Source organism: Ptychodera flava, chromosome 9, assembly GCF_041260155.1.
Source record: "Ptychodera flava strain L36383 chromosome 9, AS_Pfla_20210202, whole genome shotgun sequence".
Lineage (NCBI taxonomy): Eukaryota > Metazoa > Hemichordata > Enteropneusta > Ptychoderidae > Ptychodera > Ptychodera flava.
In genome coordinates, this window is record NC_091936.1 from 11,109,942 (window position 1) to 11,132,225 (window position 22,284).

Below are 22,284 nucleotides of genomic sequence, written 5' to 3' on the forward strand. Positions count from 1 at the left end.
TTTGTTTGTTGTTTGTTTTTAATTGGTTGTTTGTCTCGATTTTTGTTGGTTTTGTTGCTGTGTTTTTGTTTATCCTTGCCTCCCTGTGCAGTTAGTTATGTCATAGAGGAACATAGAGAGTCTATGTTTCTCTGTGGTTATGTGAAAAATATGGTGAAACGTCATCTCTAAACTACGTAACAAAGGATGATTCCAAACTGGCTCATGGCACATAGAAACCCAATCACTAGCCCAGCCTAGAATTAGATAGGTACATAATAAAAACATAAAACCATATTAGAGTCTTTGACAAAACAGAAAAATTTTACTGTATCGTTAGAACAATATTAAGCTTGACCTTTTGCTGAGCTGGGTAATCCCCCTTACATTCATATATTTTGTTTGTCACAATAAAAATCAGACTTTGGCCATTAGTTAACTGATAATATCAGTTAGTTTGGTTTTGGTATGCAAGCTGTATATTAACTTTTCCATTTATCTGGCTAGTGTTTATTTGTCTTACTGCACACACTTTTTTGCCGAACTTAGCCATACATGCATGCACACATCAATTATTATATTTGCTAATGCTAGAAAGTGAGTAAGAATGGATGAAGATACCATTAAAAATTATGAACAGACATTTATTGCCACAAATTTAACAATTCTGACTCCACTTCAACTCAAGGAACACACATGCTAAACATAAAAGCTATCAAATGAGTGATTTTTTGAGGCAAAGTAAAAAACACAGATTTTGACTAAACATCTTAAAAGTGTCTGTAAATGATTCAATGAAGAAAAATGAAAAACAAATGTAAAGAAATGTTTGACCAAGCAACCATCACTCCAAGTCTAAGAAAAAAGTTATTGAATTGTCTTTGAAATAACTCCATCTACACTATGGCACATGGCATAGAGCATTGGCAGTAGTCCCTTGTACCCTTGGTCCAAAGGACTCAAATTCCTTTCACACTCTTTGAAGAAGAGATAATATCAAATTAACAATGATGAAATATGGTAAAATATTTTATTTTCTGTTAAAATGGACAAAAACTGAAAATAAACAATTTTGATGCAAAAGTAAGCAGTATAATATTACACTTTTTCCAATTGTTCAGTAGTATGTAAACGTTTGGCATTTATTCTGATACCGATGCACTTTTACAGAAGTTCTGGAAGTTTGAGAACTGATTTGAAAGGTGAGAGTGACTAGCCTATTTCCTTCAGCTTTGTGAGTGTGTAAAATATATTGTGGTCAAAGTCTGTTGTGTATAAAAAAATATTGCTTTGTAAAAATATTGCAATGTTCTAGGATATACGAATAAAGACCGTAAAATATAAAATAACTTTAAGGTAGTATGCGCCGCAAAAATGAAAGACTTAAACTTTCGCTCAAACTTTCCTCAAGGTATATTTCAACCATTCTCTTTCAAAATCAAGAATAAAATCGGGATCACCGTGCAAATTTTGGTACAAGAGAAGCAAATTACTTGACATTTACTGATATTTAAATTCAAAATGGCTGCCGTCCCTGTGTTAATTGAGGAAAATAAATTTTTTTATTTCAAAAAACTCAGACGGTGAAAACTTTTCTTTCACCAAGAGCTTTAAAATAACCCCCACAAGTGGTAGATCAGAATAGAATTGATAAAGTTTGAAAGCCCCGAATATCTGTCCGTCCCCAATGTGCGATCTATCTTAAAATAGCCTTGATTACTGCCACTGTTACAGAGACACTACAATGGAATCTAGAATTTCAAATCAACTATGTTGCTCATGCCCGAATATGATGTCGTGTGCATCATTCTTGGTGACTGCTGATGCCTGTTATGCACCTGTGTTCACTACTGCAGTTTGTAGTCATGCAGATAACTCACTGTTTGATTTCTATGGGTTTTATCATAGACATTGGTGGTAAGAAAGTAGAATTTTTGTTAACATTGACTGTGTGTGTAATTTCAGAAAAATCTAAAAAAATTCAGACAATGTAATCTGGAACCAGCCAGTGTCTCTGAAAATGTGTCCTTGAATTTGATGAATCCTATTTGAAAATGAGACTTGTTGCATTTATTATCGGTGTATCAGTAAAATCAACGGTACAATCTCCATCTGTGACTGCATTTCCATGGTAACCAATGCATGGTGCATTCTCAAGTTCAAACAATACAACATTGTTGTCTCCAGACTGCAGCACACTGGCAGGAACGTACAAGGTGACTTGTGGTCCAATGTCTGGCCAGTAACGTCCAAGGTTGAACCCATTGATGTATGCTTGACCCTGGAAAGAAGGGAGACATGAAAAGAGAAATTGGTCATGAATTTCGCAACAGGTTTTCTATTGTAAGGAAAAATTTAAATAATAAATCTAGGCTTGTATAGACACACAAAAAATCTCACTACTTCAAAGGCAAAATAACAATCAGCTATTCCATACTTTTGAAAGAACATAACTAATCAAATTTTCAACACTTTTTTTTTCATACACATATGAATGCTTAACCTATTCATGAGATTGGATTGTCATCTTTGAAATCATGCAATATTACTGGATATAAACGCATTTGATAATTTGTGTACGGTTATTTAAATAATCACTGGTTGCAAGGTCATCCATGGAAACATATAACTATGCAATATTCCTCACTGTGTACCCTCACCTTTGTCCATCCCTTTGTGTTGAGAAATGTATCTTGCACTGTGTCCACTGTCAAAGTTCCGCTGTAAAACGTTGGCACTTGAAGAGTTGATAATTTTGGTAATTTTGGACTGATCACATGTTTGTGCTCCGAGAATGTAACGCTTGGGTTGACCACAGCATCTAAATCCAGGGAGAAGATGGCCCATGTTTGCAGTATAGCGCCATCTAGAGTTACATTACTGACAATTCCCTGGGAAGAAAGAGTGACAATGATTTAACACGTTTCAAAGAATGTTATTGGTAATCGAGTCTTATGATAATTAATTGAATATCTTTTGGTGTCCATTATTATCCAAATTATAACAAATAATAATAAATTCTTTGTAAATATATTACTACTACTTCAGCTTTTTTTAACACTGCCAGTAATTGTAATTGAATCCTATGACATTTTGTATATTTTTGATTTTCATTCTTCATTTTCAGTCAAATGAACAATACTACAATGATCATCAAACTCTGCAAAAATGAAATGAAAGAATGTAATGTCATATTGTACCATGAAACCAAAGCATATATTGCATTATGTGTACATATATACTGATAGCTATTTAGAGCACATTTCAAAACCCTCCCAGAACTATGTGATTAATACAGTATTTGGAAACTCCACAGCTTAGCATCTCAACACTGACCCCATACCTTTGATTCATTGATATATATTTGTGCACTGAAACGTCCCTGGTTCTCCACCAAGATATCCAATATGGCTCCTGTTGTCACGGTGATATTCAGTGTTGTGGTGATACTTGGACTGTTGTTAGTTTTCCTTGAGAGGACACCAACAGGTTGCTATGGATACAGAATTAAAAAGATGGTCATTTGGATAGTATGAACCATATATTTTGAGTATACAGTATTACATGGTTTTTTCACAGGCATCTATTTTGATGTCTGTGTTGCAGAGAAATGTAACATCATGTGATTTAACTGTAGCAAATCATGGAAAATATATGGCAGAGCTGAACTTAAGAAAAGACTTAGCTGTCTGGTTTCATTTTAGAATTTGCAAGCCAAACGATACTTTCAATTTTCAACAATGGCCCTAAATACAACTGACAATTCACAAACTTGAGTACACTACTTATTTCTGTTTTCCTTACAGGACAGCATTACTTTGAAATCTTACCTGACCAATCATCACATATCCCCTGTCTTTGAGGCCAGGGACACTGAGTATTGCATTGTGGTAATCTGAAGTTATTGTAGTCCTGTACAACATAAATCCATAACTCTGAAATATTAATTAATTATGTACAACATGAATCCATTAATCTGAAATATTAATTAATTATGTTACATATAGTCATTTGTTGATGGAATAGTATAATGTCTTATGCAGATGTATAGTTGATTTCACACCTTTAGTAATACAAAGTCTCAATAGTTTATAACACATGTAGACATCTTGTAACTAAGCCTGTGAGAATGATTCAGGTATACAATGTAGCTACGTCTCTTTGTGCTACTGCTGAGAAATTATAATTAACTATGATTATCATAAAATTTTATAAAGACTGCTAAACTTGAAGAAACATTTGGCAAACTGATTCATGAAAACAGTGATCCAGTGTTAGTATCTCATCTGCATTAGGTCTTATTGACACCTGATGCATATGTTCCATTTTCAGGAATTGTCCTGATTGTGTCAAGTTCAAAAGACAGGCTTTGATCTTATTGGCTCTGACCTGTTGCATATCTTCCATTGTGATTGGAAACTTGGATCTGATTGGTCCAAATGGTGCCATGGTGTCAAGTTCATCATAGAATGATGCCATCCTAGACAACGTGACCTTTCCATAGTTTGACTTTGGAGAAGGCGGTGGTACTGGATCAGGCGGCAATTCCCGGTACTGGAAGGCAAATATCAAAACAAACTAAGAACACAACATTTTTCAACCTTGAAAAATTAGAATCTTATTCCTAAGATTTATAAAATTCTTGTCGATAGAACTTCATGATTATCTTTTCAAAACTAATAGTTTTACACCTGTATCACCCCTTGACTCATGTTTGGCTGTTTTTATTATGATAGGTTTCTGAACTCGTCAGATGTTTCCTGTTATTAAATCAATGTTGTTCATTTCAGAAATGAATGAAATCAACATTTGTACAAGAATTGTCCATAAATCTATATACTGAATTAACATCACAACTACACTGATTTTGATGTCATGGTGACAACACACTTACCTTACTGATCAGTTTTCTGATTTGCATAAATTTGTCAGTGGGATCTCCTGCTTCACTCAATGGAGCATCATAGTCGTAACTGTTTGTTTGTGCAAGGTACTGCTCTTTGACTTTTCTATAATCTGCTCCATTCCAAAATCCAAATGTCGTTCCACCTTCATACATGTACCTTTATTTTAGGAAAAATAATCAAGAGTTAAAGTGTGTAAAGTATATAAAATATGTTTATTATCACAGTGATTCTGAATGTTGCTATCTTTTGATAAAAGGCTGATTTTTGGTTAAAATGGCCCGTTCCCTCATTATTTAGACAAACAACTGAAAGAAATTATAAAAAACCACGGACAGTTTGTCTCACAGGCAGATAAGAGAAACCATGGTCCTTCTATCATAGAGTGAATGTGGAGAAACAAAGTTTTTTCTTACTTTTTTCTGCTGTTATGACAAATGTCCTGACAATATTGCTCACCAGCAGACACATTATATCATTACAATGACAGATTAGTCCAAAGTAAACAGTGTAATATTAGTAATTCTGCCAAATTCATCAAATACCTGACTTAACTACCAAATGACTAATAGGTACCTCGTACGGATAACAAAAGAAAATATTGCAGGGAACTGAAACTAAAATCACTTACATATTGACAGAAGCATTCATAGCTAGCATTTTATCCAATGATTTCAAGATCAGCTCTGTTTTCACAGTGTGATGGGCTTCACCCCAGTGATCCAACCAACCTGTGTAGAACTCTGTATTCACCTGTAAACAGAAGTTCAACATTACCAAAAATATCAATTCCTAAATTTCATCTTAAAAAGTCTAAAGTAGAAATGTCTACAGATTACCATTAAAATAGAAAATCCATAAACCTGTGACATGGAACCATTTGGAAAAGATCACATCGTCATTCAAAATTAAGACTACTGACTATGATAATCTAACTGCAAAGCATTTTTGAATATTTAATAATACAAAACCATAAATTAGACAATTGTTGTCATTCTGAAAGGCAAACATGTAAAAATGTTTTGCAAATTTTGAAACTTTCGTGTCTCTGCTTGTCTACATTATGACATAAAGTTTTTACAAGTTTTCATACCAGAGGTCCATTTGGTTGGTATTTCCGAAGCAAGTCAAATGATTTTTCTACATTGTCATCTGTAATTACAATGACAGACACATGGACTCAAAATGCTTTTCTTTTACATATACAATATTTGCATTCATATTAATCTATGCAGGAGGCAGTAAGCACTAACATACATATCAGTTGAGATGAAATCTTCATGTCAGTTGAGATGAAATCTTAATGCCTTGCTTACAGGACATACCCGATGTACATTGTCCATTTTATCATCATGGAAAAAAATATTTGATTTGACTAGTCAAACATGCTAAAAGTATTTTACAAAAACTTAGCCATAACTTGATAATTGTACAATGAGTAAACAAGAGAAAAACACATTCTGTTCTTTGAATGTTCTTTGCAAGACAACAAATGTGTCAGTGATTATATGAACCGTAAATATCACCACTTATACTACAACACTGACTGTGCATTGATGTGGAGACCCTATAAAGAGACTTTTCTAGGGTCTATGGTTACTGCAAACTTATCATAGGATAGATATTGTATCAAAAAATATGATTTCAAGCAAATACTGATTAAACAGAAGGATCTGTAATTCATTATGCAGAATTTTTGGGAAAAATTCTGAAACAGCAAGAAATTGAAAAGTGACATTTTTGAAGAATAAATCCTTACTTCTCCTTGGCCACTATTAACAGAGTGCATTATTACTATTTAAGTAACATATACCGTTATGTTAGAATAGATATGACATTCTTGCATAAATACTGGTGGATTAAAACCATGTTATACTTGTAAATGTGCATGCACATCATACAAACTCCTGCACAGTAACAGACTTTTCTACTGCAAAGGTGGAACTAGATTGTGATAAGATTGGCATTTATAAAGTGTATGTTATTGCTTACGAAATGTGCAACATAACATCTGTCATATGCATTATAATGTCATCCAGGCAATATTGATAGTGCCCATGGTTTCATTGATGCATATTCAATAAATTCTTTTCAAACTCTTCAATGAAACCATTGAAGTGGACAACAGCTATAGTATGAGTATAATACAATCATACCCACTGATTATGTACAAATTATGGCTATCACACGGACAATGTCAATCAGGTTATATTCAAAGAGCAGCATCTTGCACTACACTGTCATAAGCAGAAGAATCTATTGACAACTACCTCGAGTCCTCTAATTTGCATGAATAGTTTTCATATTTTGTTATTGTTGGTAAATTAATTCTACAAATTTGAAATGATACCAAAGAAGGTGAGATTGCTACCATAACAGCCGATTTTGGTGGGTGTGACAAGTCTAAAATGATGGTAAACAATGAAGTGGAATTAAAAAAAATTAAGAGATAAAGGTATTATCACTCACTTGTTCCAAAATCAACGGTTGAGAATAATTCCTTTATGGTGCCACACTGAAAATTACTGTCCCTGGCACCATTGACCGTGAACATCACGACATCATTTCCAACATGCTCCACAAGTTTGTTTCTCAGTTGTCTCAGGTAATCGTAGTCACATACACCATAGCTGCCATACTCATTTTCCACCTGGAATTTGAACAGTAATTAGCAAATCAATTTTAATGGTATGTGTCTATTTCTTAGGTGGCCTATAGTAGTCTGTCTCAAAAAGTTGTCCGTGATTGGTCCATTTCTTTCAGTAAGTATGTCATTTTTGAGCCTAAGGTCCTTGCATTTACTTTGCGGCTAGAATACCTATGCAACTAAAAGCCTTGGTTTAATCACATCTATGATAACATACTGTTCTTGTTTTGTAAATTTGTCAACTATTAATGATTTGATATGATAGAAAATAACTTCAATCAAATGATAGTTGTGATTTTATTTTCAGAATGAAACTCAAGATAAACCTGAAAAATTTGGAGAAGACACTGACACCAGAGTAAGCACTGTAAGTATATATACCTAAACAATGAACCACACCTAGCGATATACCACAAAATTTTCACCAGTTCACAACATATATGGCATATATATAGGCACATATATGGTGTGAACTTGTCAAAACTCAGTGGTATACCTATTGTTTGGTGTGGTCAAGTGTTATCACATTATAACACTATATTGAAAGTCTGTCATTAAATGTTCAAAAGGGGAGTATTTTTTATGGAGAGCTTGAATGTGGAATATGGCACTGTTATTTTCATGTCATGTTTCCTTACCAGTTTCTTTTGCCAATACTCCGTATGCATGTCGTATATTGCTTTGAACTACTGTATGTCATAGTCACCTTTTTATGACATCACTGAGCCATACTTTGATTTTTATTTTTTATAGATTTAAAAAATATGGGAATTGGAGGAGGAAGTCAACAAGCTGAGAAAGCAAATTGCTGGAAAATGCAATAACCAGAAGAAGGAAATTGCCAATCTTGAAAATTTGAATGTTTATCAGCATGCAGATCTCCTCTGTCAGAACAAGGAGAGGCGTTCCAGTCAGAATCTGGTAGATATTGCTCTGTCCCATCTCTTGTCTGATCAGAAACCTGTCCTGGTTTCCTTTATTTAGATATGTATGCCAAATACCAGACTCCAAAATAAAACTCAGTATCTTGTCCATGCTGTTGAGTTGATTTATCCTTCAAGACACCTTAGGTTTATCAGTGATTTCATTACAGCAGCTCAGGTAATTTTACTTAATTTGACAAGGAGCCATATGACTGTTGATCTTATTGGCCACGTATCAGGCTAGAATCAGCGAAGCCATGCTATGACATGATTAATAGTATTCTTTTCAGAGATAATTTTGATTTTCCAGATGCACCAGAGGGGTTAATTGAATTTACTTTCGACAACGCCCAATGACTAACCAAAAATTACATCAACAGGAATGGCTATAAGGTTACAGTGGACATTTTTACTAACATTATTGCTTCTCAGCTGGATCCAAACTTACATCCCTACAATATGAGTTTGTGTTGAAGCCAACTTAAGTCAGTGGCCAAAGGTTTCAGATACAGATGTTACCAACACAGAGGATAGTCATTATGATGAATTTGACAGACTTCGTTATGAATCTGTTGCTTCCTCTGTTAACGACTTACTTTTGTCTGCCTTGGTTACATTTAGTTCAGAGGATACATCACAGACTGACAACATTGACCCATACCTACAGAAACAACAACGAGATGAAAGTACTGTGATTTGACCAAAATGTGGCCTGGTTTTTCTCCACATTCAGGGCAAATCAAGACAACTAAAGTGTTGAAGCTGTGGAATTCGGATGGATAAGTACTTAGGACAAGGAGAGGAAAACTACAAAATCTACCTTTATTACACCAAGGAAGAGATCTACAAGAAGAAAGAAGGCACTTGTACACCATCAGTGTGTTAGTGAAGTACGGGTATGTATTATGTGAGCAAAACACCAATTTCTAGAGCTGATACCGACAATAAATCCAAATCAACTAAACAAATCAACATTTCTGTTGTGTCACCAAGTGCTGTTAACCCAGATTACGCTGAATCGATTGCTCCTCATCCTGGGGAATTCAAGGGGTCGGCCATCCTTGTTTTTTGAGCATCCTATTCAGTTATGAAAATAACTGTACAAAAGAATACATTTTCACAACAAAACACTATGGAAATAATGCATTGTTATGTAACTTGGCCACCTTTCTGTTTTTTCAAGCTGTGGGGAACACTGTTATAATATAGCTTAGATTTCTAAAGTTCGACACTATATCAATGACAACAAGGAGGATAGGAATTGCAAATACAGGGAACAGGTTATGATCAGGTGTGATGATTTGCCATATGTAATTATCACAAAGATATTATCAGATGATCATGAGGGAATATTTTCTTGGGTAGTTTTAAGGACGGGGTTATTACATAAAGAAATCAATGGAGTCAAATCATTTGTGGGGATGTATTGGGATGTAATTTACAGGGAATTTGCCATATCTCTCAGGGCTACTCCTCAGATAAATCGCTTGAATTTGTGAGGATGTGTTCAGACTATTGCATTTCCTTTGATCTTCTTCATAAATTCAGAGATTGTCCTTGGAATGAACTGTTACATGAATTTCATGTGAGAAATCTAACTGCTGATGTATCTGCCAGTTCATTTCTGGGCTGGTTAAGTGCAGCAGCAGTGAGTGATGCTCATATGAACTTCATGTATAACACCTTACTTAGACATTTACATGGAATCTTTCTCTTTTGACAGAGTACTTGCTAGAATGACCTTCCACTTCTGAGGGCTGGACGATGTCTTATCCGCAAACTCCTATCATCTTTTTTATCAACTTGTTGATACTTACGATGTGATTGACCATGTCAGGTATCCATCAATACTTCGCCATATCTCAGAGAAGCATGAGGCAGTTTCATGATCTGGCAGGCCTCAGATGCCCACCAAGGTGCAGATGCCATACTGCAGGAATACAACAAGAACATCAAGGCCTGGGCTCCTCCAGTACCAGACTCACAGAAGAGGATCACTGTCTGTGGCAGGCATGATGCCCTGGCCTGTCTGAGAAAGACAGTCTTCTCAGTTGTCAGCCATGCAAACCCTGGGTCATTGGAATGTAGTCATCCTGATTAAACCAGTGACTTGACGGGTTTCAGGGGAAAACTGAGACACACACAATATGTCAAGTATCAGGCTGGCCGGACTCCTACTACTGATTTTCAGGCAATACCTTCGACAATGAATTCAGCAAATTTTTCTATCAATGTCGAAAGAAGATGAAGTAACCTGCTAGTATGATCTACAAGGGTAAGTATCCAGGAACAGCAAAGTATATTCCTCTATATGTTACCTTTGCAGAAAGACAAACGCGGGAGAGAGATGAAAACAAGACCAGTGCCACACTTCCACAAGATTGCCATGACATCATACGGTACATCCTTTACTGATTGCAAATCAACCACAGATGCACACCCAACTGAAAAGAGCAACAACCAAATCAAAATTGTTGGACTTCCTGTGGAGTTTACAAGATTTATGAGAAACCTTGCTGACGTGTTTGAATTTGAAATGCAGCTGTGAATATCACTGCATTTCATTTGCAAACATGTTGTCCTTGTTTATCTTTAAACTCTGCTTGATTGCAAGGGTTTCAAAAACATGACAATACTTAATACGGTATTTGCTATCATACAAAAATTGATTTTTTTCAGGTTGGTTATATCAACGTCTGTTTTCAGTACACTGCACTTCTTTTATTTGAAATGTGTACTTAATTTGTTGCATTTATAATTAGTTAACGTTATTTTGATATGTAATAATTGCCATTCTCTGCAAGTTCTCTGCAAAATACAGATACAAATGAAGACAAATATTTTCAACAAAACATAATATTTCATCTTAACCTGATATTGAATTATATTCATAACATGAACTTTCATTCCTTTTTTTCAATCAAACATCTCCAAGACTTGTTTGGAAACCTGGTAAATTAACTCGTCTTCTGCAATTTTTTGTACTTAGTTTTTATCTTGTTCATATTTTGACTGTATTTTTATAGAGGAGTGCATTTTTATACCATATATTAGATTATGTATCATTTCCTATTTACACTATTTCATTTACAATTAAAAAAAAATTGTATTTTGTTTGAATAGGGCAAGATACAGAGTGTTATGTATACACAACATTTAATTTTTCCAACACTGCTTAGTAAAAAATCATGAACATTAAAAAAATCAAATATTTAAAAAAACAGAGTTGTGGATTCCAGTAGTCTTCTAAAGATTCAATTTTCCCGACTACCGATAGTATACGACAAAGTTTGTTGACATATATGTATGTATACCACAGTTCAAAATCATGTAAGCTAGTCGAAAGCATCATGGCAATTGTCTCTCAGATAATCGCAATAATGGTTCTTGTCACGGCTGGCAATTATGCTGATTGGTTGGCAGATCAACCGAGCACCTAGTACGGGTCTGTATGACGTTCATTCCAGTATGTGCCACCATTCAGAAACGCATAGGACGACTCCGACTCAGAGACAGATACGACGGACGCGTACGACACTCCGACAACCACTGACTCCGGCATTTCCGTTGACGTGGACAGGAAGAAGAAAGGCAAATGCAAAGGCAAGGGAAAGGGCAGGAGTAAGGGCAGATGCAAGGGCAAATGCAAAATGAAGGATGTGGCTCCATTGGACGTAATCCACAACAGGACAGTCAAGGAGAAAGCGAAACTATCCAAGAAGGTGACCATGCCGAGTGACGATCGGGAATTTTCAAATGGCTGTTCGCCATGAGCTGTACGACTTTCATCTGGACTGTCAAATTTCAAGGCATGGATTCTCAACAAAGTGAGACGCAACTTCAAAATCAGCCCTTGCGATCCACCATGTTCAACCAACACAGAAGATGTAATGGAGTGCAGACCAAGAATCTAAGATCTTCTTCCTGTGCTTTCTAATTATATTTAACTTATTTTCTACATATACCTATTTAATCTGCTTTTATTAATAAAACATATTTTCTTTGTAAAATGTCCAAACTTTGGACACTGGAGCACAACACATTATCAGTCATAGCAAGAGTGTAAAAAAAAATTTATGAATACTATTGACAAAACTTAAGTACTACTGTCATTCTTGTAAATTTACAAAAGTACCCTGCTGCACTGGAATCCTGAATGATGATCAGTTTTCATACCAAATTCAAGGACAGGGTTATTGCATGAAGAAATCAATGCAGTCAAATCATTTGTGGGGATGTATTGGGATGTAATTTACAGGGAATTTGCCATCTCTCAGGGCTACTCCTCAGATAAATTGCTTGAATTTGTGAGGATGTGTTCAGATCATTGCATTTCCTTTGATCTTCTTCACAAATTCAGAGATTGTCCTTGGAATGAACTGTTACATGAATTTCATGTGAGAAATCTAACTGCTGATGTATCTGCCAGTTCATTTCTAGGCTGGTTAAGTGCAGCAGCAGTGAGTGATGCTCATATGAACTTCATGTATAACATCTTACTTAGACATTTACATGGAATCTTTCTCTTTTGGCAGAGTACTAACTAGAATGACCTTACACATCTGAGGGCGTGATGATGCAGCTTGTGGCAGGTTGAAATCATCTTATTTATCAACTTGTTGATACTTACATTTGTACGATGTGATTGACCGTGTCAGGTCTCCATTAATACTTCGCCATACCTTGGAGAAGTATAAGGCCATTTCACGGTAATCCACAACAGGACAGTCAAGGAGAAAGCAAAACTATCCAAGAAGGTGACCAAGTCGTGTAACAATCGGGAAACTTCGAATGAATGTTCACCATGGGCCGATCATATTGACATTTGTTATTGACAAATGACAATCCATTCACTATGTACCACCATTCAGAAACGCACTTGTGACTCGGACTCAGAAACAGAAACGATGGACATGTATGACCCCCAAACAACCACTGACTCCGGCATTTCCGTTGACGTGGACAGGAAGAAGAAAGGCAAATGCAAAGGCAAGGGAAAGGGCAGGAGTAAGGGCAGATGCAAAATGAAGCGTGTGGCTCCATTGGACGTAATCCACACCAACAGGACAAGGAGAAAGTGAAACTATCCAAGAAGGTGACCAAGCTGAGTGACGATCGGGAATTTTCAAATGGCTGTTCGCCATGAGCTGTACGACTTTCATCTGGACTGTCAAATTTCAAGGCATGGATTCTCAACAAAGTGAGCCGCAACTTCAAAATCAGCCCTTGCGATCCACCATGTTCAACCAACACAGAAGATGTAATGGAGTGCAGACCAAGAATCTAAGATCTTCTTCCTGTGCTTTCTTATTATATTTAACTTATTTTCTACATATACCTATTTAACCTGCTTTTACAAATAAAACATATGTTTTGTTTGTTAAATGTCCGCATTTTGGACACAGGACCATGGACCACAAGGCATTATCTGCAGTCATAGCAAGAGTGTAAAAAAAATAGTAAGTTTATTTTCACGAATACTGTTGATAAAAATTAAATATTTCTGTTATTATTGTATATTTACAAAAGTGCAAATTTGCACTTGAATCCTGATGGTCAGTTTCCATGCCAAATTCGCAGAGTTGTAGTACAGATCTTGTTATTAATAAATCTACGATTATGAATATTCTTGATAAAATATTAATATTTCTGTCAATATTGTATACTTACAAAAGTACCCTAGCTGCAGCACAGTATTTATGCTAGATTCACTCAGTTGTACCACAGACCATCAGAAATAAGGTCAGTATTATATATTATTGCCTCAATACATGGGTTTATAGGTGCCCGAGAGCAGGTGACAATTTACCCGACGCCAGGAGGGCAAATTGTCTCCTGCTGTGAGGGCACATAAACCTATGTATTCAGGCAATAATATTTTATATTACACGCCTCTTCAAAGTTAATGCTATGACATTTAGTTATAAGCAGGGCATTTTCAAACAATTTTACCATTATCGACCAGCATCAAACAGATTTTAACGAAAGTCAAAATAGCAGTGCGCGCATGGATATTTTACATGTAGCGTTAAGCGTCTACTTTGACGTCGAAAACATCGAAAGGCTTCACTGGCCCGGGTAACCATGGAAACCGGTCAGTACATCGTTCACCGGCCCGCTAACATCCCGGATGTTCCTATTCAAATCAATGCACTGATTTGCATTCACCTCGAGGCATGTAATAAAGTTACACTGCAGCAGCATTGTTCAGTAACTTGATGTGAGGTCCCAGTACTGCCTCGGCAGACTCTCTAAACAGTAAATAATAAGTCTATTATTTACTGTTTAGAGAGTAAGATGCTTTCATGCTAATTTCAAGTATACTTATGAGCACACTTTTAGCTCATTACTCATTCATGAAAATTTAATTAAGTTTTCTGAAATTAGGGATTTAGCATTTGACTAAAGTAGTGCTGGTGATATGAAATTTCATAAAGACTTTTCGTATGGTAAAGTTCTGTTCTGTAGGTATGTTGGTACTGCCAGAACATGAAAATTAAAGTTCTATGATTGAGATCAGTCGTCTTGATATCACTCAAAATAACGATTTCTGTTGGCTCAATTGGTACATTTGAAATGGCACCTGACTTTTGTAGTATTTTGAATATGTAATTGGATGTATTCTGCTTTGAGTTATTGCACGAGCCTGCGAGCATGCGCAGTACAGTTCAATAACAAGTCATTGACAATGACATAGTCCCCACTTGTAATAGGAGTATTAGTCTTGATGGGGCAGGAAATGTGGTCATTAAGAAGTATCACTGGAGTGTATATGTTGAGATTTATGGGCACATAGGTCTATGTCGTTGTTCCCAATTTGAAACACATGCGGCATGTCTAAGTTATGGTGTTTTCGGAAAAAAGATCAGACCTCTAACTGTATTGGCCAGCCAACAAATACATATGCGCATAATAATGAGGTACAAGACATCTTAAGGTCTAATATCCTATCAGAATTGAGGGTATAGATATAAAGGACATAGCACTTGTGGTTACGTATTTATCGACATAAACGTATATTTAAGGTCAAAGGTCATCGAGGTCACATGACATTACACAACCAAGTGCACTGTGCAATAGAACATATGCGCATAATTAATGAGGTACAATATGTGGCGTCATAAGCTGTCCCATCATACCATGAAGGGTGTAGCACTTGTGGTTACTGAGTTATGGACAAACATGTATATTTGAGGTCAAAGGTCACCGAGGTCACGTGACATTTTGTCAAAAAACTGTATTGCTAAGTTATCCCTATATACCAAAAATCAGACCTCTAGCTCTATTGACTCGCTCAAAATTAGATATGCACATAATTAATGAGGTACAATATGTGGCGTCATAAGCTGTCCCATCATACCATACATGAAGGGTGTAGCACTTGTGGTTACTGAGTTATGGACAAATATGTATATTTGAGGTCAAAGGTCACCGAGGTCACGTGACATTTTGAAAACAAAATAGTATTGCTAAGTTATCCCTATATACCAAAAATCAGACCACTAGTTCTATTGGCTCGCTCAAAATTAGATATGTGCATAATTAATGAGGTACAATATGTGGCGTCATAAGCTGTCCCATCATACCATATATGAAGGGTGTAGCACTTGTGGTTACTGAGTTATGGACAAATATATACATATTTGAGGTCAAAGGTCACCAAGGTCACATGACATTTTGTCAAAATATCTGAGATATCTGCGTGAACGGATGGACTCACGGATGGACTGACGGACGGACATACCCAATCTATGAGCCCCCTGGACTTCATCCTCGGGGACTAAAAACTGTCACTGCATCCTTTTTGCAATATGAATACGATGAGAAACTAAATTTTTATTTTTCATGGCCTTATACATGGGAGTCTATGGACTGCCTTATACATGGGAGTCTAAGGACTGCCTTATACATGGGAGTCTATGGACTGCCTTATACATGGGAGTCTATGGACTGCCTTATACATGGGAGTCTATGGAGATTGCCTTATACATGGGAGTCTATGGAGGTGAAAACTAAAAAGTCCTCTAACACGGCCAAATTTGATCGCATTGTGAAACAAATCGACGTGCATCTGTATGGGGTAGGGTACTATCCTTGTGCAAAGTTTGAAAGAAATTGACCTGGGCATGTCTGAGATATCTGCGTGAACGGACGGACGCACGGACACACGGACGCACGGACACACGGACGCACACACGCACGGACATGACCAAACCTATAAGTCCCCCCGGACGGTGTCCGTGGGGACTAAAAACAGTTCCTAGCCCCGGGAACATTCAGTTTACCAGAGCATCGTGTCTGTCTAGTAGTTTTTGGATGAACCGATCTTTAGTAATATATCCCAATATATTACAACTTTCTCATGTTTTATGTGAAAACTGTAAAAAAGCAACGGTACTTTTTTCATCAGTTTTTTAAATGACAGTTAAGGTAGAATGCACCTCAGGCACAGAGAGTTGGACTCTCAAACTTTTGCAATTCTTTTCCAATCTACCACTTGTGGGGTCTCATTTTAAAGCTCTTGGTGTAAGAAAAATTTTTACCGTCTCAGATTTTTCGAAAATCCAAAATTTTATTTTTCTCCATAGAGTTAACACAGGGATGGCAGCCATTTTGATTTTCAAATGTCGGTAAATCTTGGGTAATTTGTCTCACTAGTACCAAAATTTGCACACAGTGACCCCAAATTCTTATTCTTGATTTTGAAAGAGAATGGTTGAAAGATTCCTTGAGGAAAGTTTGAGCAAAAGTTTAAGTCTTTCACTTTCGAGGCGCATACTACCTTAAAGCAATATCTATACTAACTTGCATAGAAATGACTGGTCCACCATTGATGTACAAATGTGGCTTTATGACTTCAGCTAACACATCCATCCACTTCAACACTGGATTCAGATATCTGGGATCGGATGTCCGCAGTCGGATGCCAGCATTGTCCTTCAACAGCCAGGAAGGAAGGCCACCCTGGAATAATGCAAGATATTGTGGTAACCTTGCATATACTTCTCTGAGGATGTGGAATATGTCTATTGTCAGAGGATGGCATTGAGTTTCCAATACACAAACCTGGATAAATTTAGCAGTTTAGTACCTAAATACATGCAAACTTATGAAGCAACACAACATGTGGAGTTTTTTTACAGGATCCAAAATTTTTGAAAAACCAGCTACCCCTGTTTGACCTCATGCAATAGTCAAATATATCTACTGATTCAAAGAAACCAGAGCACACCGTTGGTTGGAAGTGAGAAGATTGAATTAAACCCTTTCAGACTGACAGTTGGTTTTCAGCACTTATGACTTTTCTCATTCTAAAGTATACACCTTGTGGAACATGACTCCTTTTTAACTTCTGTATTAAAATTGCCAGTTAACAGTAAAAGAAAGGAATACCATGTGGACAAAAATGAGCTGCAAGTTAGACACTACCAGTATGTATAGTTATCTGAGAAGTGTCCTCCATATTCTAAATCACTTGAAACATGATTACTTTATCCCTAAGTGCTTGAAAGAAGTACTTAGAGTGCATTTTATTCCAAGATCATTATTCTTTTCATACTTAATCACTTTGTGTCACTGAGAGTACAAATGTCCCATGTATGGCAGAGAAAGGCTGAAGATAAAGACCAGCGGAACTGAGAGGAATACCTGTATTATTTTTGTAAATATTAATTGACTGAGGGTATCCATTGCAGGATTTCAATTAAAACCCAAATGTAATCGTGAAATGTACACCCTCAGTTTCAATATTGACAGCTACTTCCTTCCGGGCCCACTGTTCTGCAGGTTTGTTCAGATTACTTAAGTCTATAAACAATGTCTCTGATTACTGTCTAAAAATTAATCTTACCATATCCCACTCAGCATCAATGAAGGGTCCAATTCTTGCAATGACTAGCAACCCTGTATCATTGGCCGTCTGTAAAAACGTGGCCAGGTCAGCCCGACCCTCAAAGTTAAACTCTCCTGGCTTAGGTTCATGGAGATTCCAAGGGACATATCTGTGACATTGTAAAACACCAATTAAATCAATCAGTATGAGACCAGTCACATGCATTTTATAAACTACGACAGATTCTTATGTGGAAAGCAACAACATGAGGCAACTTTACTTGAAATTGCTTTTTTGATTAAAATCATTGTAAATAGATCATGAATCTTTATCAAATCACGTATCTCCATCAGGTCAATTGTATAACTCAGAAAGTGATATGAGTCACTCACTATTGTCTTGGCAACACTTGGGTAATAACCTGTAACAATATTATCTTGACAATGCCTTTATCCATGTTATATTGGTACTTTTGGATAATGTCAAAATTCTACTAATTGAACTATTTTTTTTCAATCCTGTCAACCGACATGCAAAATATCATGTTTTATTGTGCCTGCCATTCGTTGCTTATTATGTTACCTCAGAGACTGCTTCATTATCAGAAAAGTCATTTTGACCAACCATTAAGTTGTGACATATCTCTCAGACAAAGACGGCAAACTTGAAAAAAGCAATGCTTGTGATTCACCATATATGTACAGTAATATGAATTATTGGGAAAGGACTTGGACAGAAGCCATCTTCACAGTTGTAATTTACCCCATTGTTGATGAAAGAGCCTGTATCTGTAATTTGAAGATTTTTTCACTACATTTGTTTTTTAAATGTCAAACTAGAGTTTCTTATTCCGCTCCCCAAAGCATATTGAGATACAGAGTCTGTACACATGTAGACTGCATTATTGTTTGAAAAGTGAATTCTGGTCTGCAGTCTGGGATAGAATTCAAATATGAACAATAACAGTGCACTTGCACTGATCGATATAAGATATATCGATATAAGAATAAAATTAGTGAAAAAAAAATCATCAAAAGTTACAACAGAGTAAATTCAAGACAAAAAACATGATGCTTAAAGCCGCACTTTTCAATTCCAGGTTCTCGCATTAGTGGAGTTCTCCTCCCAGTCAAACACATGGCCAGTACAATGTTTTATTTCTATAACATTAATTGCACAAACTTTGCTTAAACTTTTGCCGCATTTTGCTAATCCTGCAAACAGAGTTTATATAAGCATTTGATTGACGGTCGGTTCAAATTGCCTACAGTCATTGATTCCCCACCATAAACGCTCGAATTTCCTAAAAATTTGTCTTCCAGTCGCGTTAGACTTTGAATATAACCACAGAGTTCGATCGGCAGCAACTTCACGCTGACCGCTTGGCAGTCTGTCTGTGTTTTTGCGGCCGGGGAAAACTAAAAGTGGCATTTTCTGGAGCGTGTGCCTGCGTGTTGCCTGTTTGGTGTCCACTTACACAATGAACGCCGCCATACCTTGGTGTCCTTTTAAAGGGAGGCTCCGCCTTTAAACATCTTATTAAAAGATCCAATATCAGTGATGAGATAAAATTGTGTCTGGGATCAAACATTGCTTGTGCAAGGATATTGTTGTATATAATACCATTTCAATCTTAACCACAGGGTACTGATCGTTATTCAGTTACTCTTGGCATCAGTCGGTTTTCATTTCAAACAAACAACTGAGCTTCATCAACAGTTTGGTGACCTAAAGGGTTTCGTGTTGGTTCAGGCATTGTTTGTACCAGGCGATGCTCGGCACAAATGAGAAATATGGAAATATATCCTGTTATGAAAGGTCAATAGAGTAAACAGTGCCTATGTTCATGTTACGAATGGTTTCTGTCAAGTCACATGGTGGACTGCTCATGTGAGCACTCGTCCTGGAGTTTAAGTTACAACATGTGTTGTGACCACTATGAATGCACGATAACACATAAGATTTTTGTCCCTGTTTAGGCGAAATATTGCTTTGACAGTTTCTGAACAAAAGGTCATTGATGTGTCTGTGTATTAAGCAAATACTTACATTTGGATTGCATTGAGTCCACCTGTGTACATTTTCTGTAACCTGTCTGGCCAGTAATTTTTTGGTATTCTTGCATAGTGTATGCTCCCAGAAATATACCGGAATGGTTCTCCATCCTTCATGAAACAATTCTTCTCGTAGTCTATGTTAAATGACCTTCCGGTGACCTTGATGTACAGGTATGAAAAGTTACAGACAATGTGTTGATAGTGAGCATCAGATTTACGAAATGATCATTGCTAGTGAAGAAGTAAGTGAAGGTGAAGGTGCAGCCAATCAAGTTTTTTGAAGAGATTTATGGCTAAACTATCATAAAACATTTTAAATGTATTCAAAAGGTAACATTTTTACAGCAATATAAATCTTAACAGCACTACTACTCTATCAATAAGTTCTCCTCTTTCCACTCCCCTCTTCAAGCACTCTACGTATCCTATTCCATGGGCCCTCTCTCCCCCATATGATTTTGCAGCTACCCACACCCCACGCCTGACACAGCCTTGACCATGATGAAAATTTACTCATTATTTCATCAGTAAATTGCATACACTCGACTCCCCTCCCATCGTTGAATTTCGACAACTTGCCCACAAAAGTCAGTTTCCCCGCTCCCTGTCTACCTCGTTTTTCTAAAAGATTGCCAACTTGAAAAAAGAGGCCAGTCAATCAGATAACAAATTCACTTTAAAAAGTTTACCCATGAACGGCTTTGTCGGCTTTACCTGGGTAATTGCGACCAATATCTGTAGATGATCTCGGAGATGTTGAAGGATGCATACAAAGACTGTACAAGTTCAGTAACCTTTCTGGGAGGGATGGGGTGAGGAGACAAATGTCTTTTATAATTGTTTTCGACTTCAAGGTATACTTTGTTTTTTACATTTGTAACATAAATATTAGATGTTTTGATAGAAAAATATCTCGTTTGTAAAACGATCCTTTAAAATAATCTCTCACTCAATCACACACTGGTACATTATTGTACTACACTCCCAACTTCCAGGTTTTCATAACTTTCATACATGGTCCTATTTTATCGAGTCCTGTACAAGTTTTAGACATGGTCCACGCGTACAGTTATCTACAGTATCTAGAGTCGACTAGTCCCTCGTGTGCAGATGTCAACCACGGTCACTGCACAAGGGTGTCAAGAGGGACCGTGAGTCAACCATGGAGTTGTTTACCTCAGGAGCTTCACGAATCAACTTCAGAGATGCCGAAGTACGCGTTGTCGCATGTGAGAGTGGCCCAGACACTTCGACTCTGAGACTGAACTTGAAGTTGTTCCCCTACCTGATTTGCCATCATGGTGATTACCAGACAAAGATACGCCATTGGTAAGGATGAAGACATTTTCTTGGAGTATATTATTGTGATTGCCAGTACACCTGTACGTCTGAGAGGGTCGACCAGGGAGCGCACACTTCTACGGGAGCTCAGTGAGAGTCAGCGCAAAACGGGAAAGGGGTGGTTTAAGGTCGCTGATCACGTGACACAATTAGATCAGGTGATCGTATTGGCATTCGTAACTGCGAATTGTTTAGGTTTTGTGGGACAGATAGGCGGGGTTGCAGATCGTTCATGTTTCCCACCCTAGTACGAGACCTGACGCACATACTGATTGACCGTTGGCCGATTTGTTTACTTCAAGAACACAAGACCTACACGGGAAATCCAGATTTTCCTTTTCGTGGGGAAACACACTCACTCGAGGTAAACGATAGACTGGGCAGTCCATGGGTGAAACACTGGTGAAAGATTGATGTGGCCTTTGCAACAGGGATACTACGATTCTGCTGTCGACATCATGTCAAATCATGGACACGTCAAGAGTATTAACGTTCATCGCATGAAGAATCCAACAAAAGTATTGCTTCACAAGCTTGGAAACAGTCTTCACTTATTAAAATAGGAAATTCAACTCCTTTCTGCGGAACAAGTTTGAAATTT

At 36.9% G+C, this 22,284-nt stretch overlaps 1 protein-coding gene across 1 annotated transcript; it reads right to left on the bottom strand.

Annotated features, from left to right (window-relative positions):
* Window positions 1-602: 602 nt before the first annotated feature.
* LOC139139980 (beta-galactosidase-like) lies at window positions 603-21,885 on the bottom strand. The gene is made up of 13 exons (XM_070708960.1): window positions 21,628-21,885; window positions 20,335-20,501; window positions 18,304-18,454; window positions 17,259-17,417; window positions 7,353-7,533; window positions 5,977-6,035; window positions 5,515-5,636; window positions 4,874-5,042; window positions 4,369-4,533; window positions 3,810-3,914; window positions 3,323-3,472; window positions 2,640-2,870; window positions 603-2,260 (listed from the first exon to the last, which is right to left on the bottom strand). The coding sequence occupies exons 1-13, from the start codon at window positions 21,685-21,687 to the stop codon at window positions 2,024-2,026; spliced, it is 1,956 nt and encodes a 651-aa protein (XP_070565061.1). The 5' UTR covers window positions 21,688-21,885; the 3' UTR covers window positions 603-2,023.
* Between the last annotated feature and the right edge of the window lie 399 nt (window positions 21,886-22,284).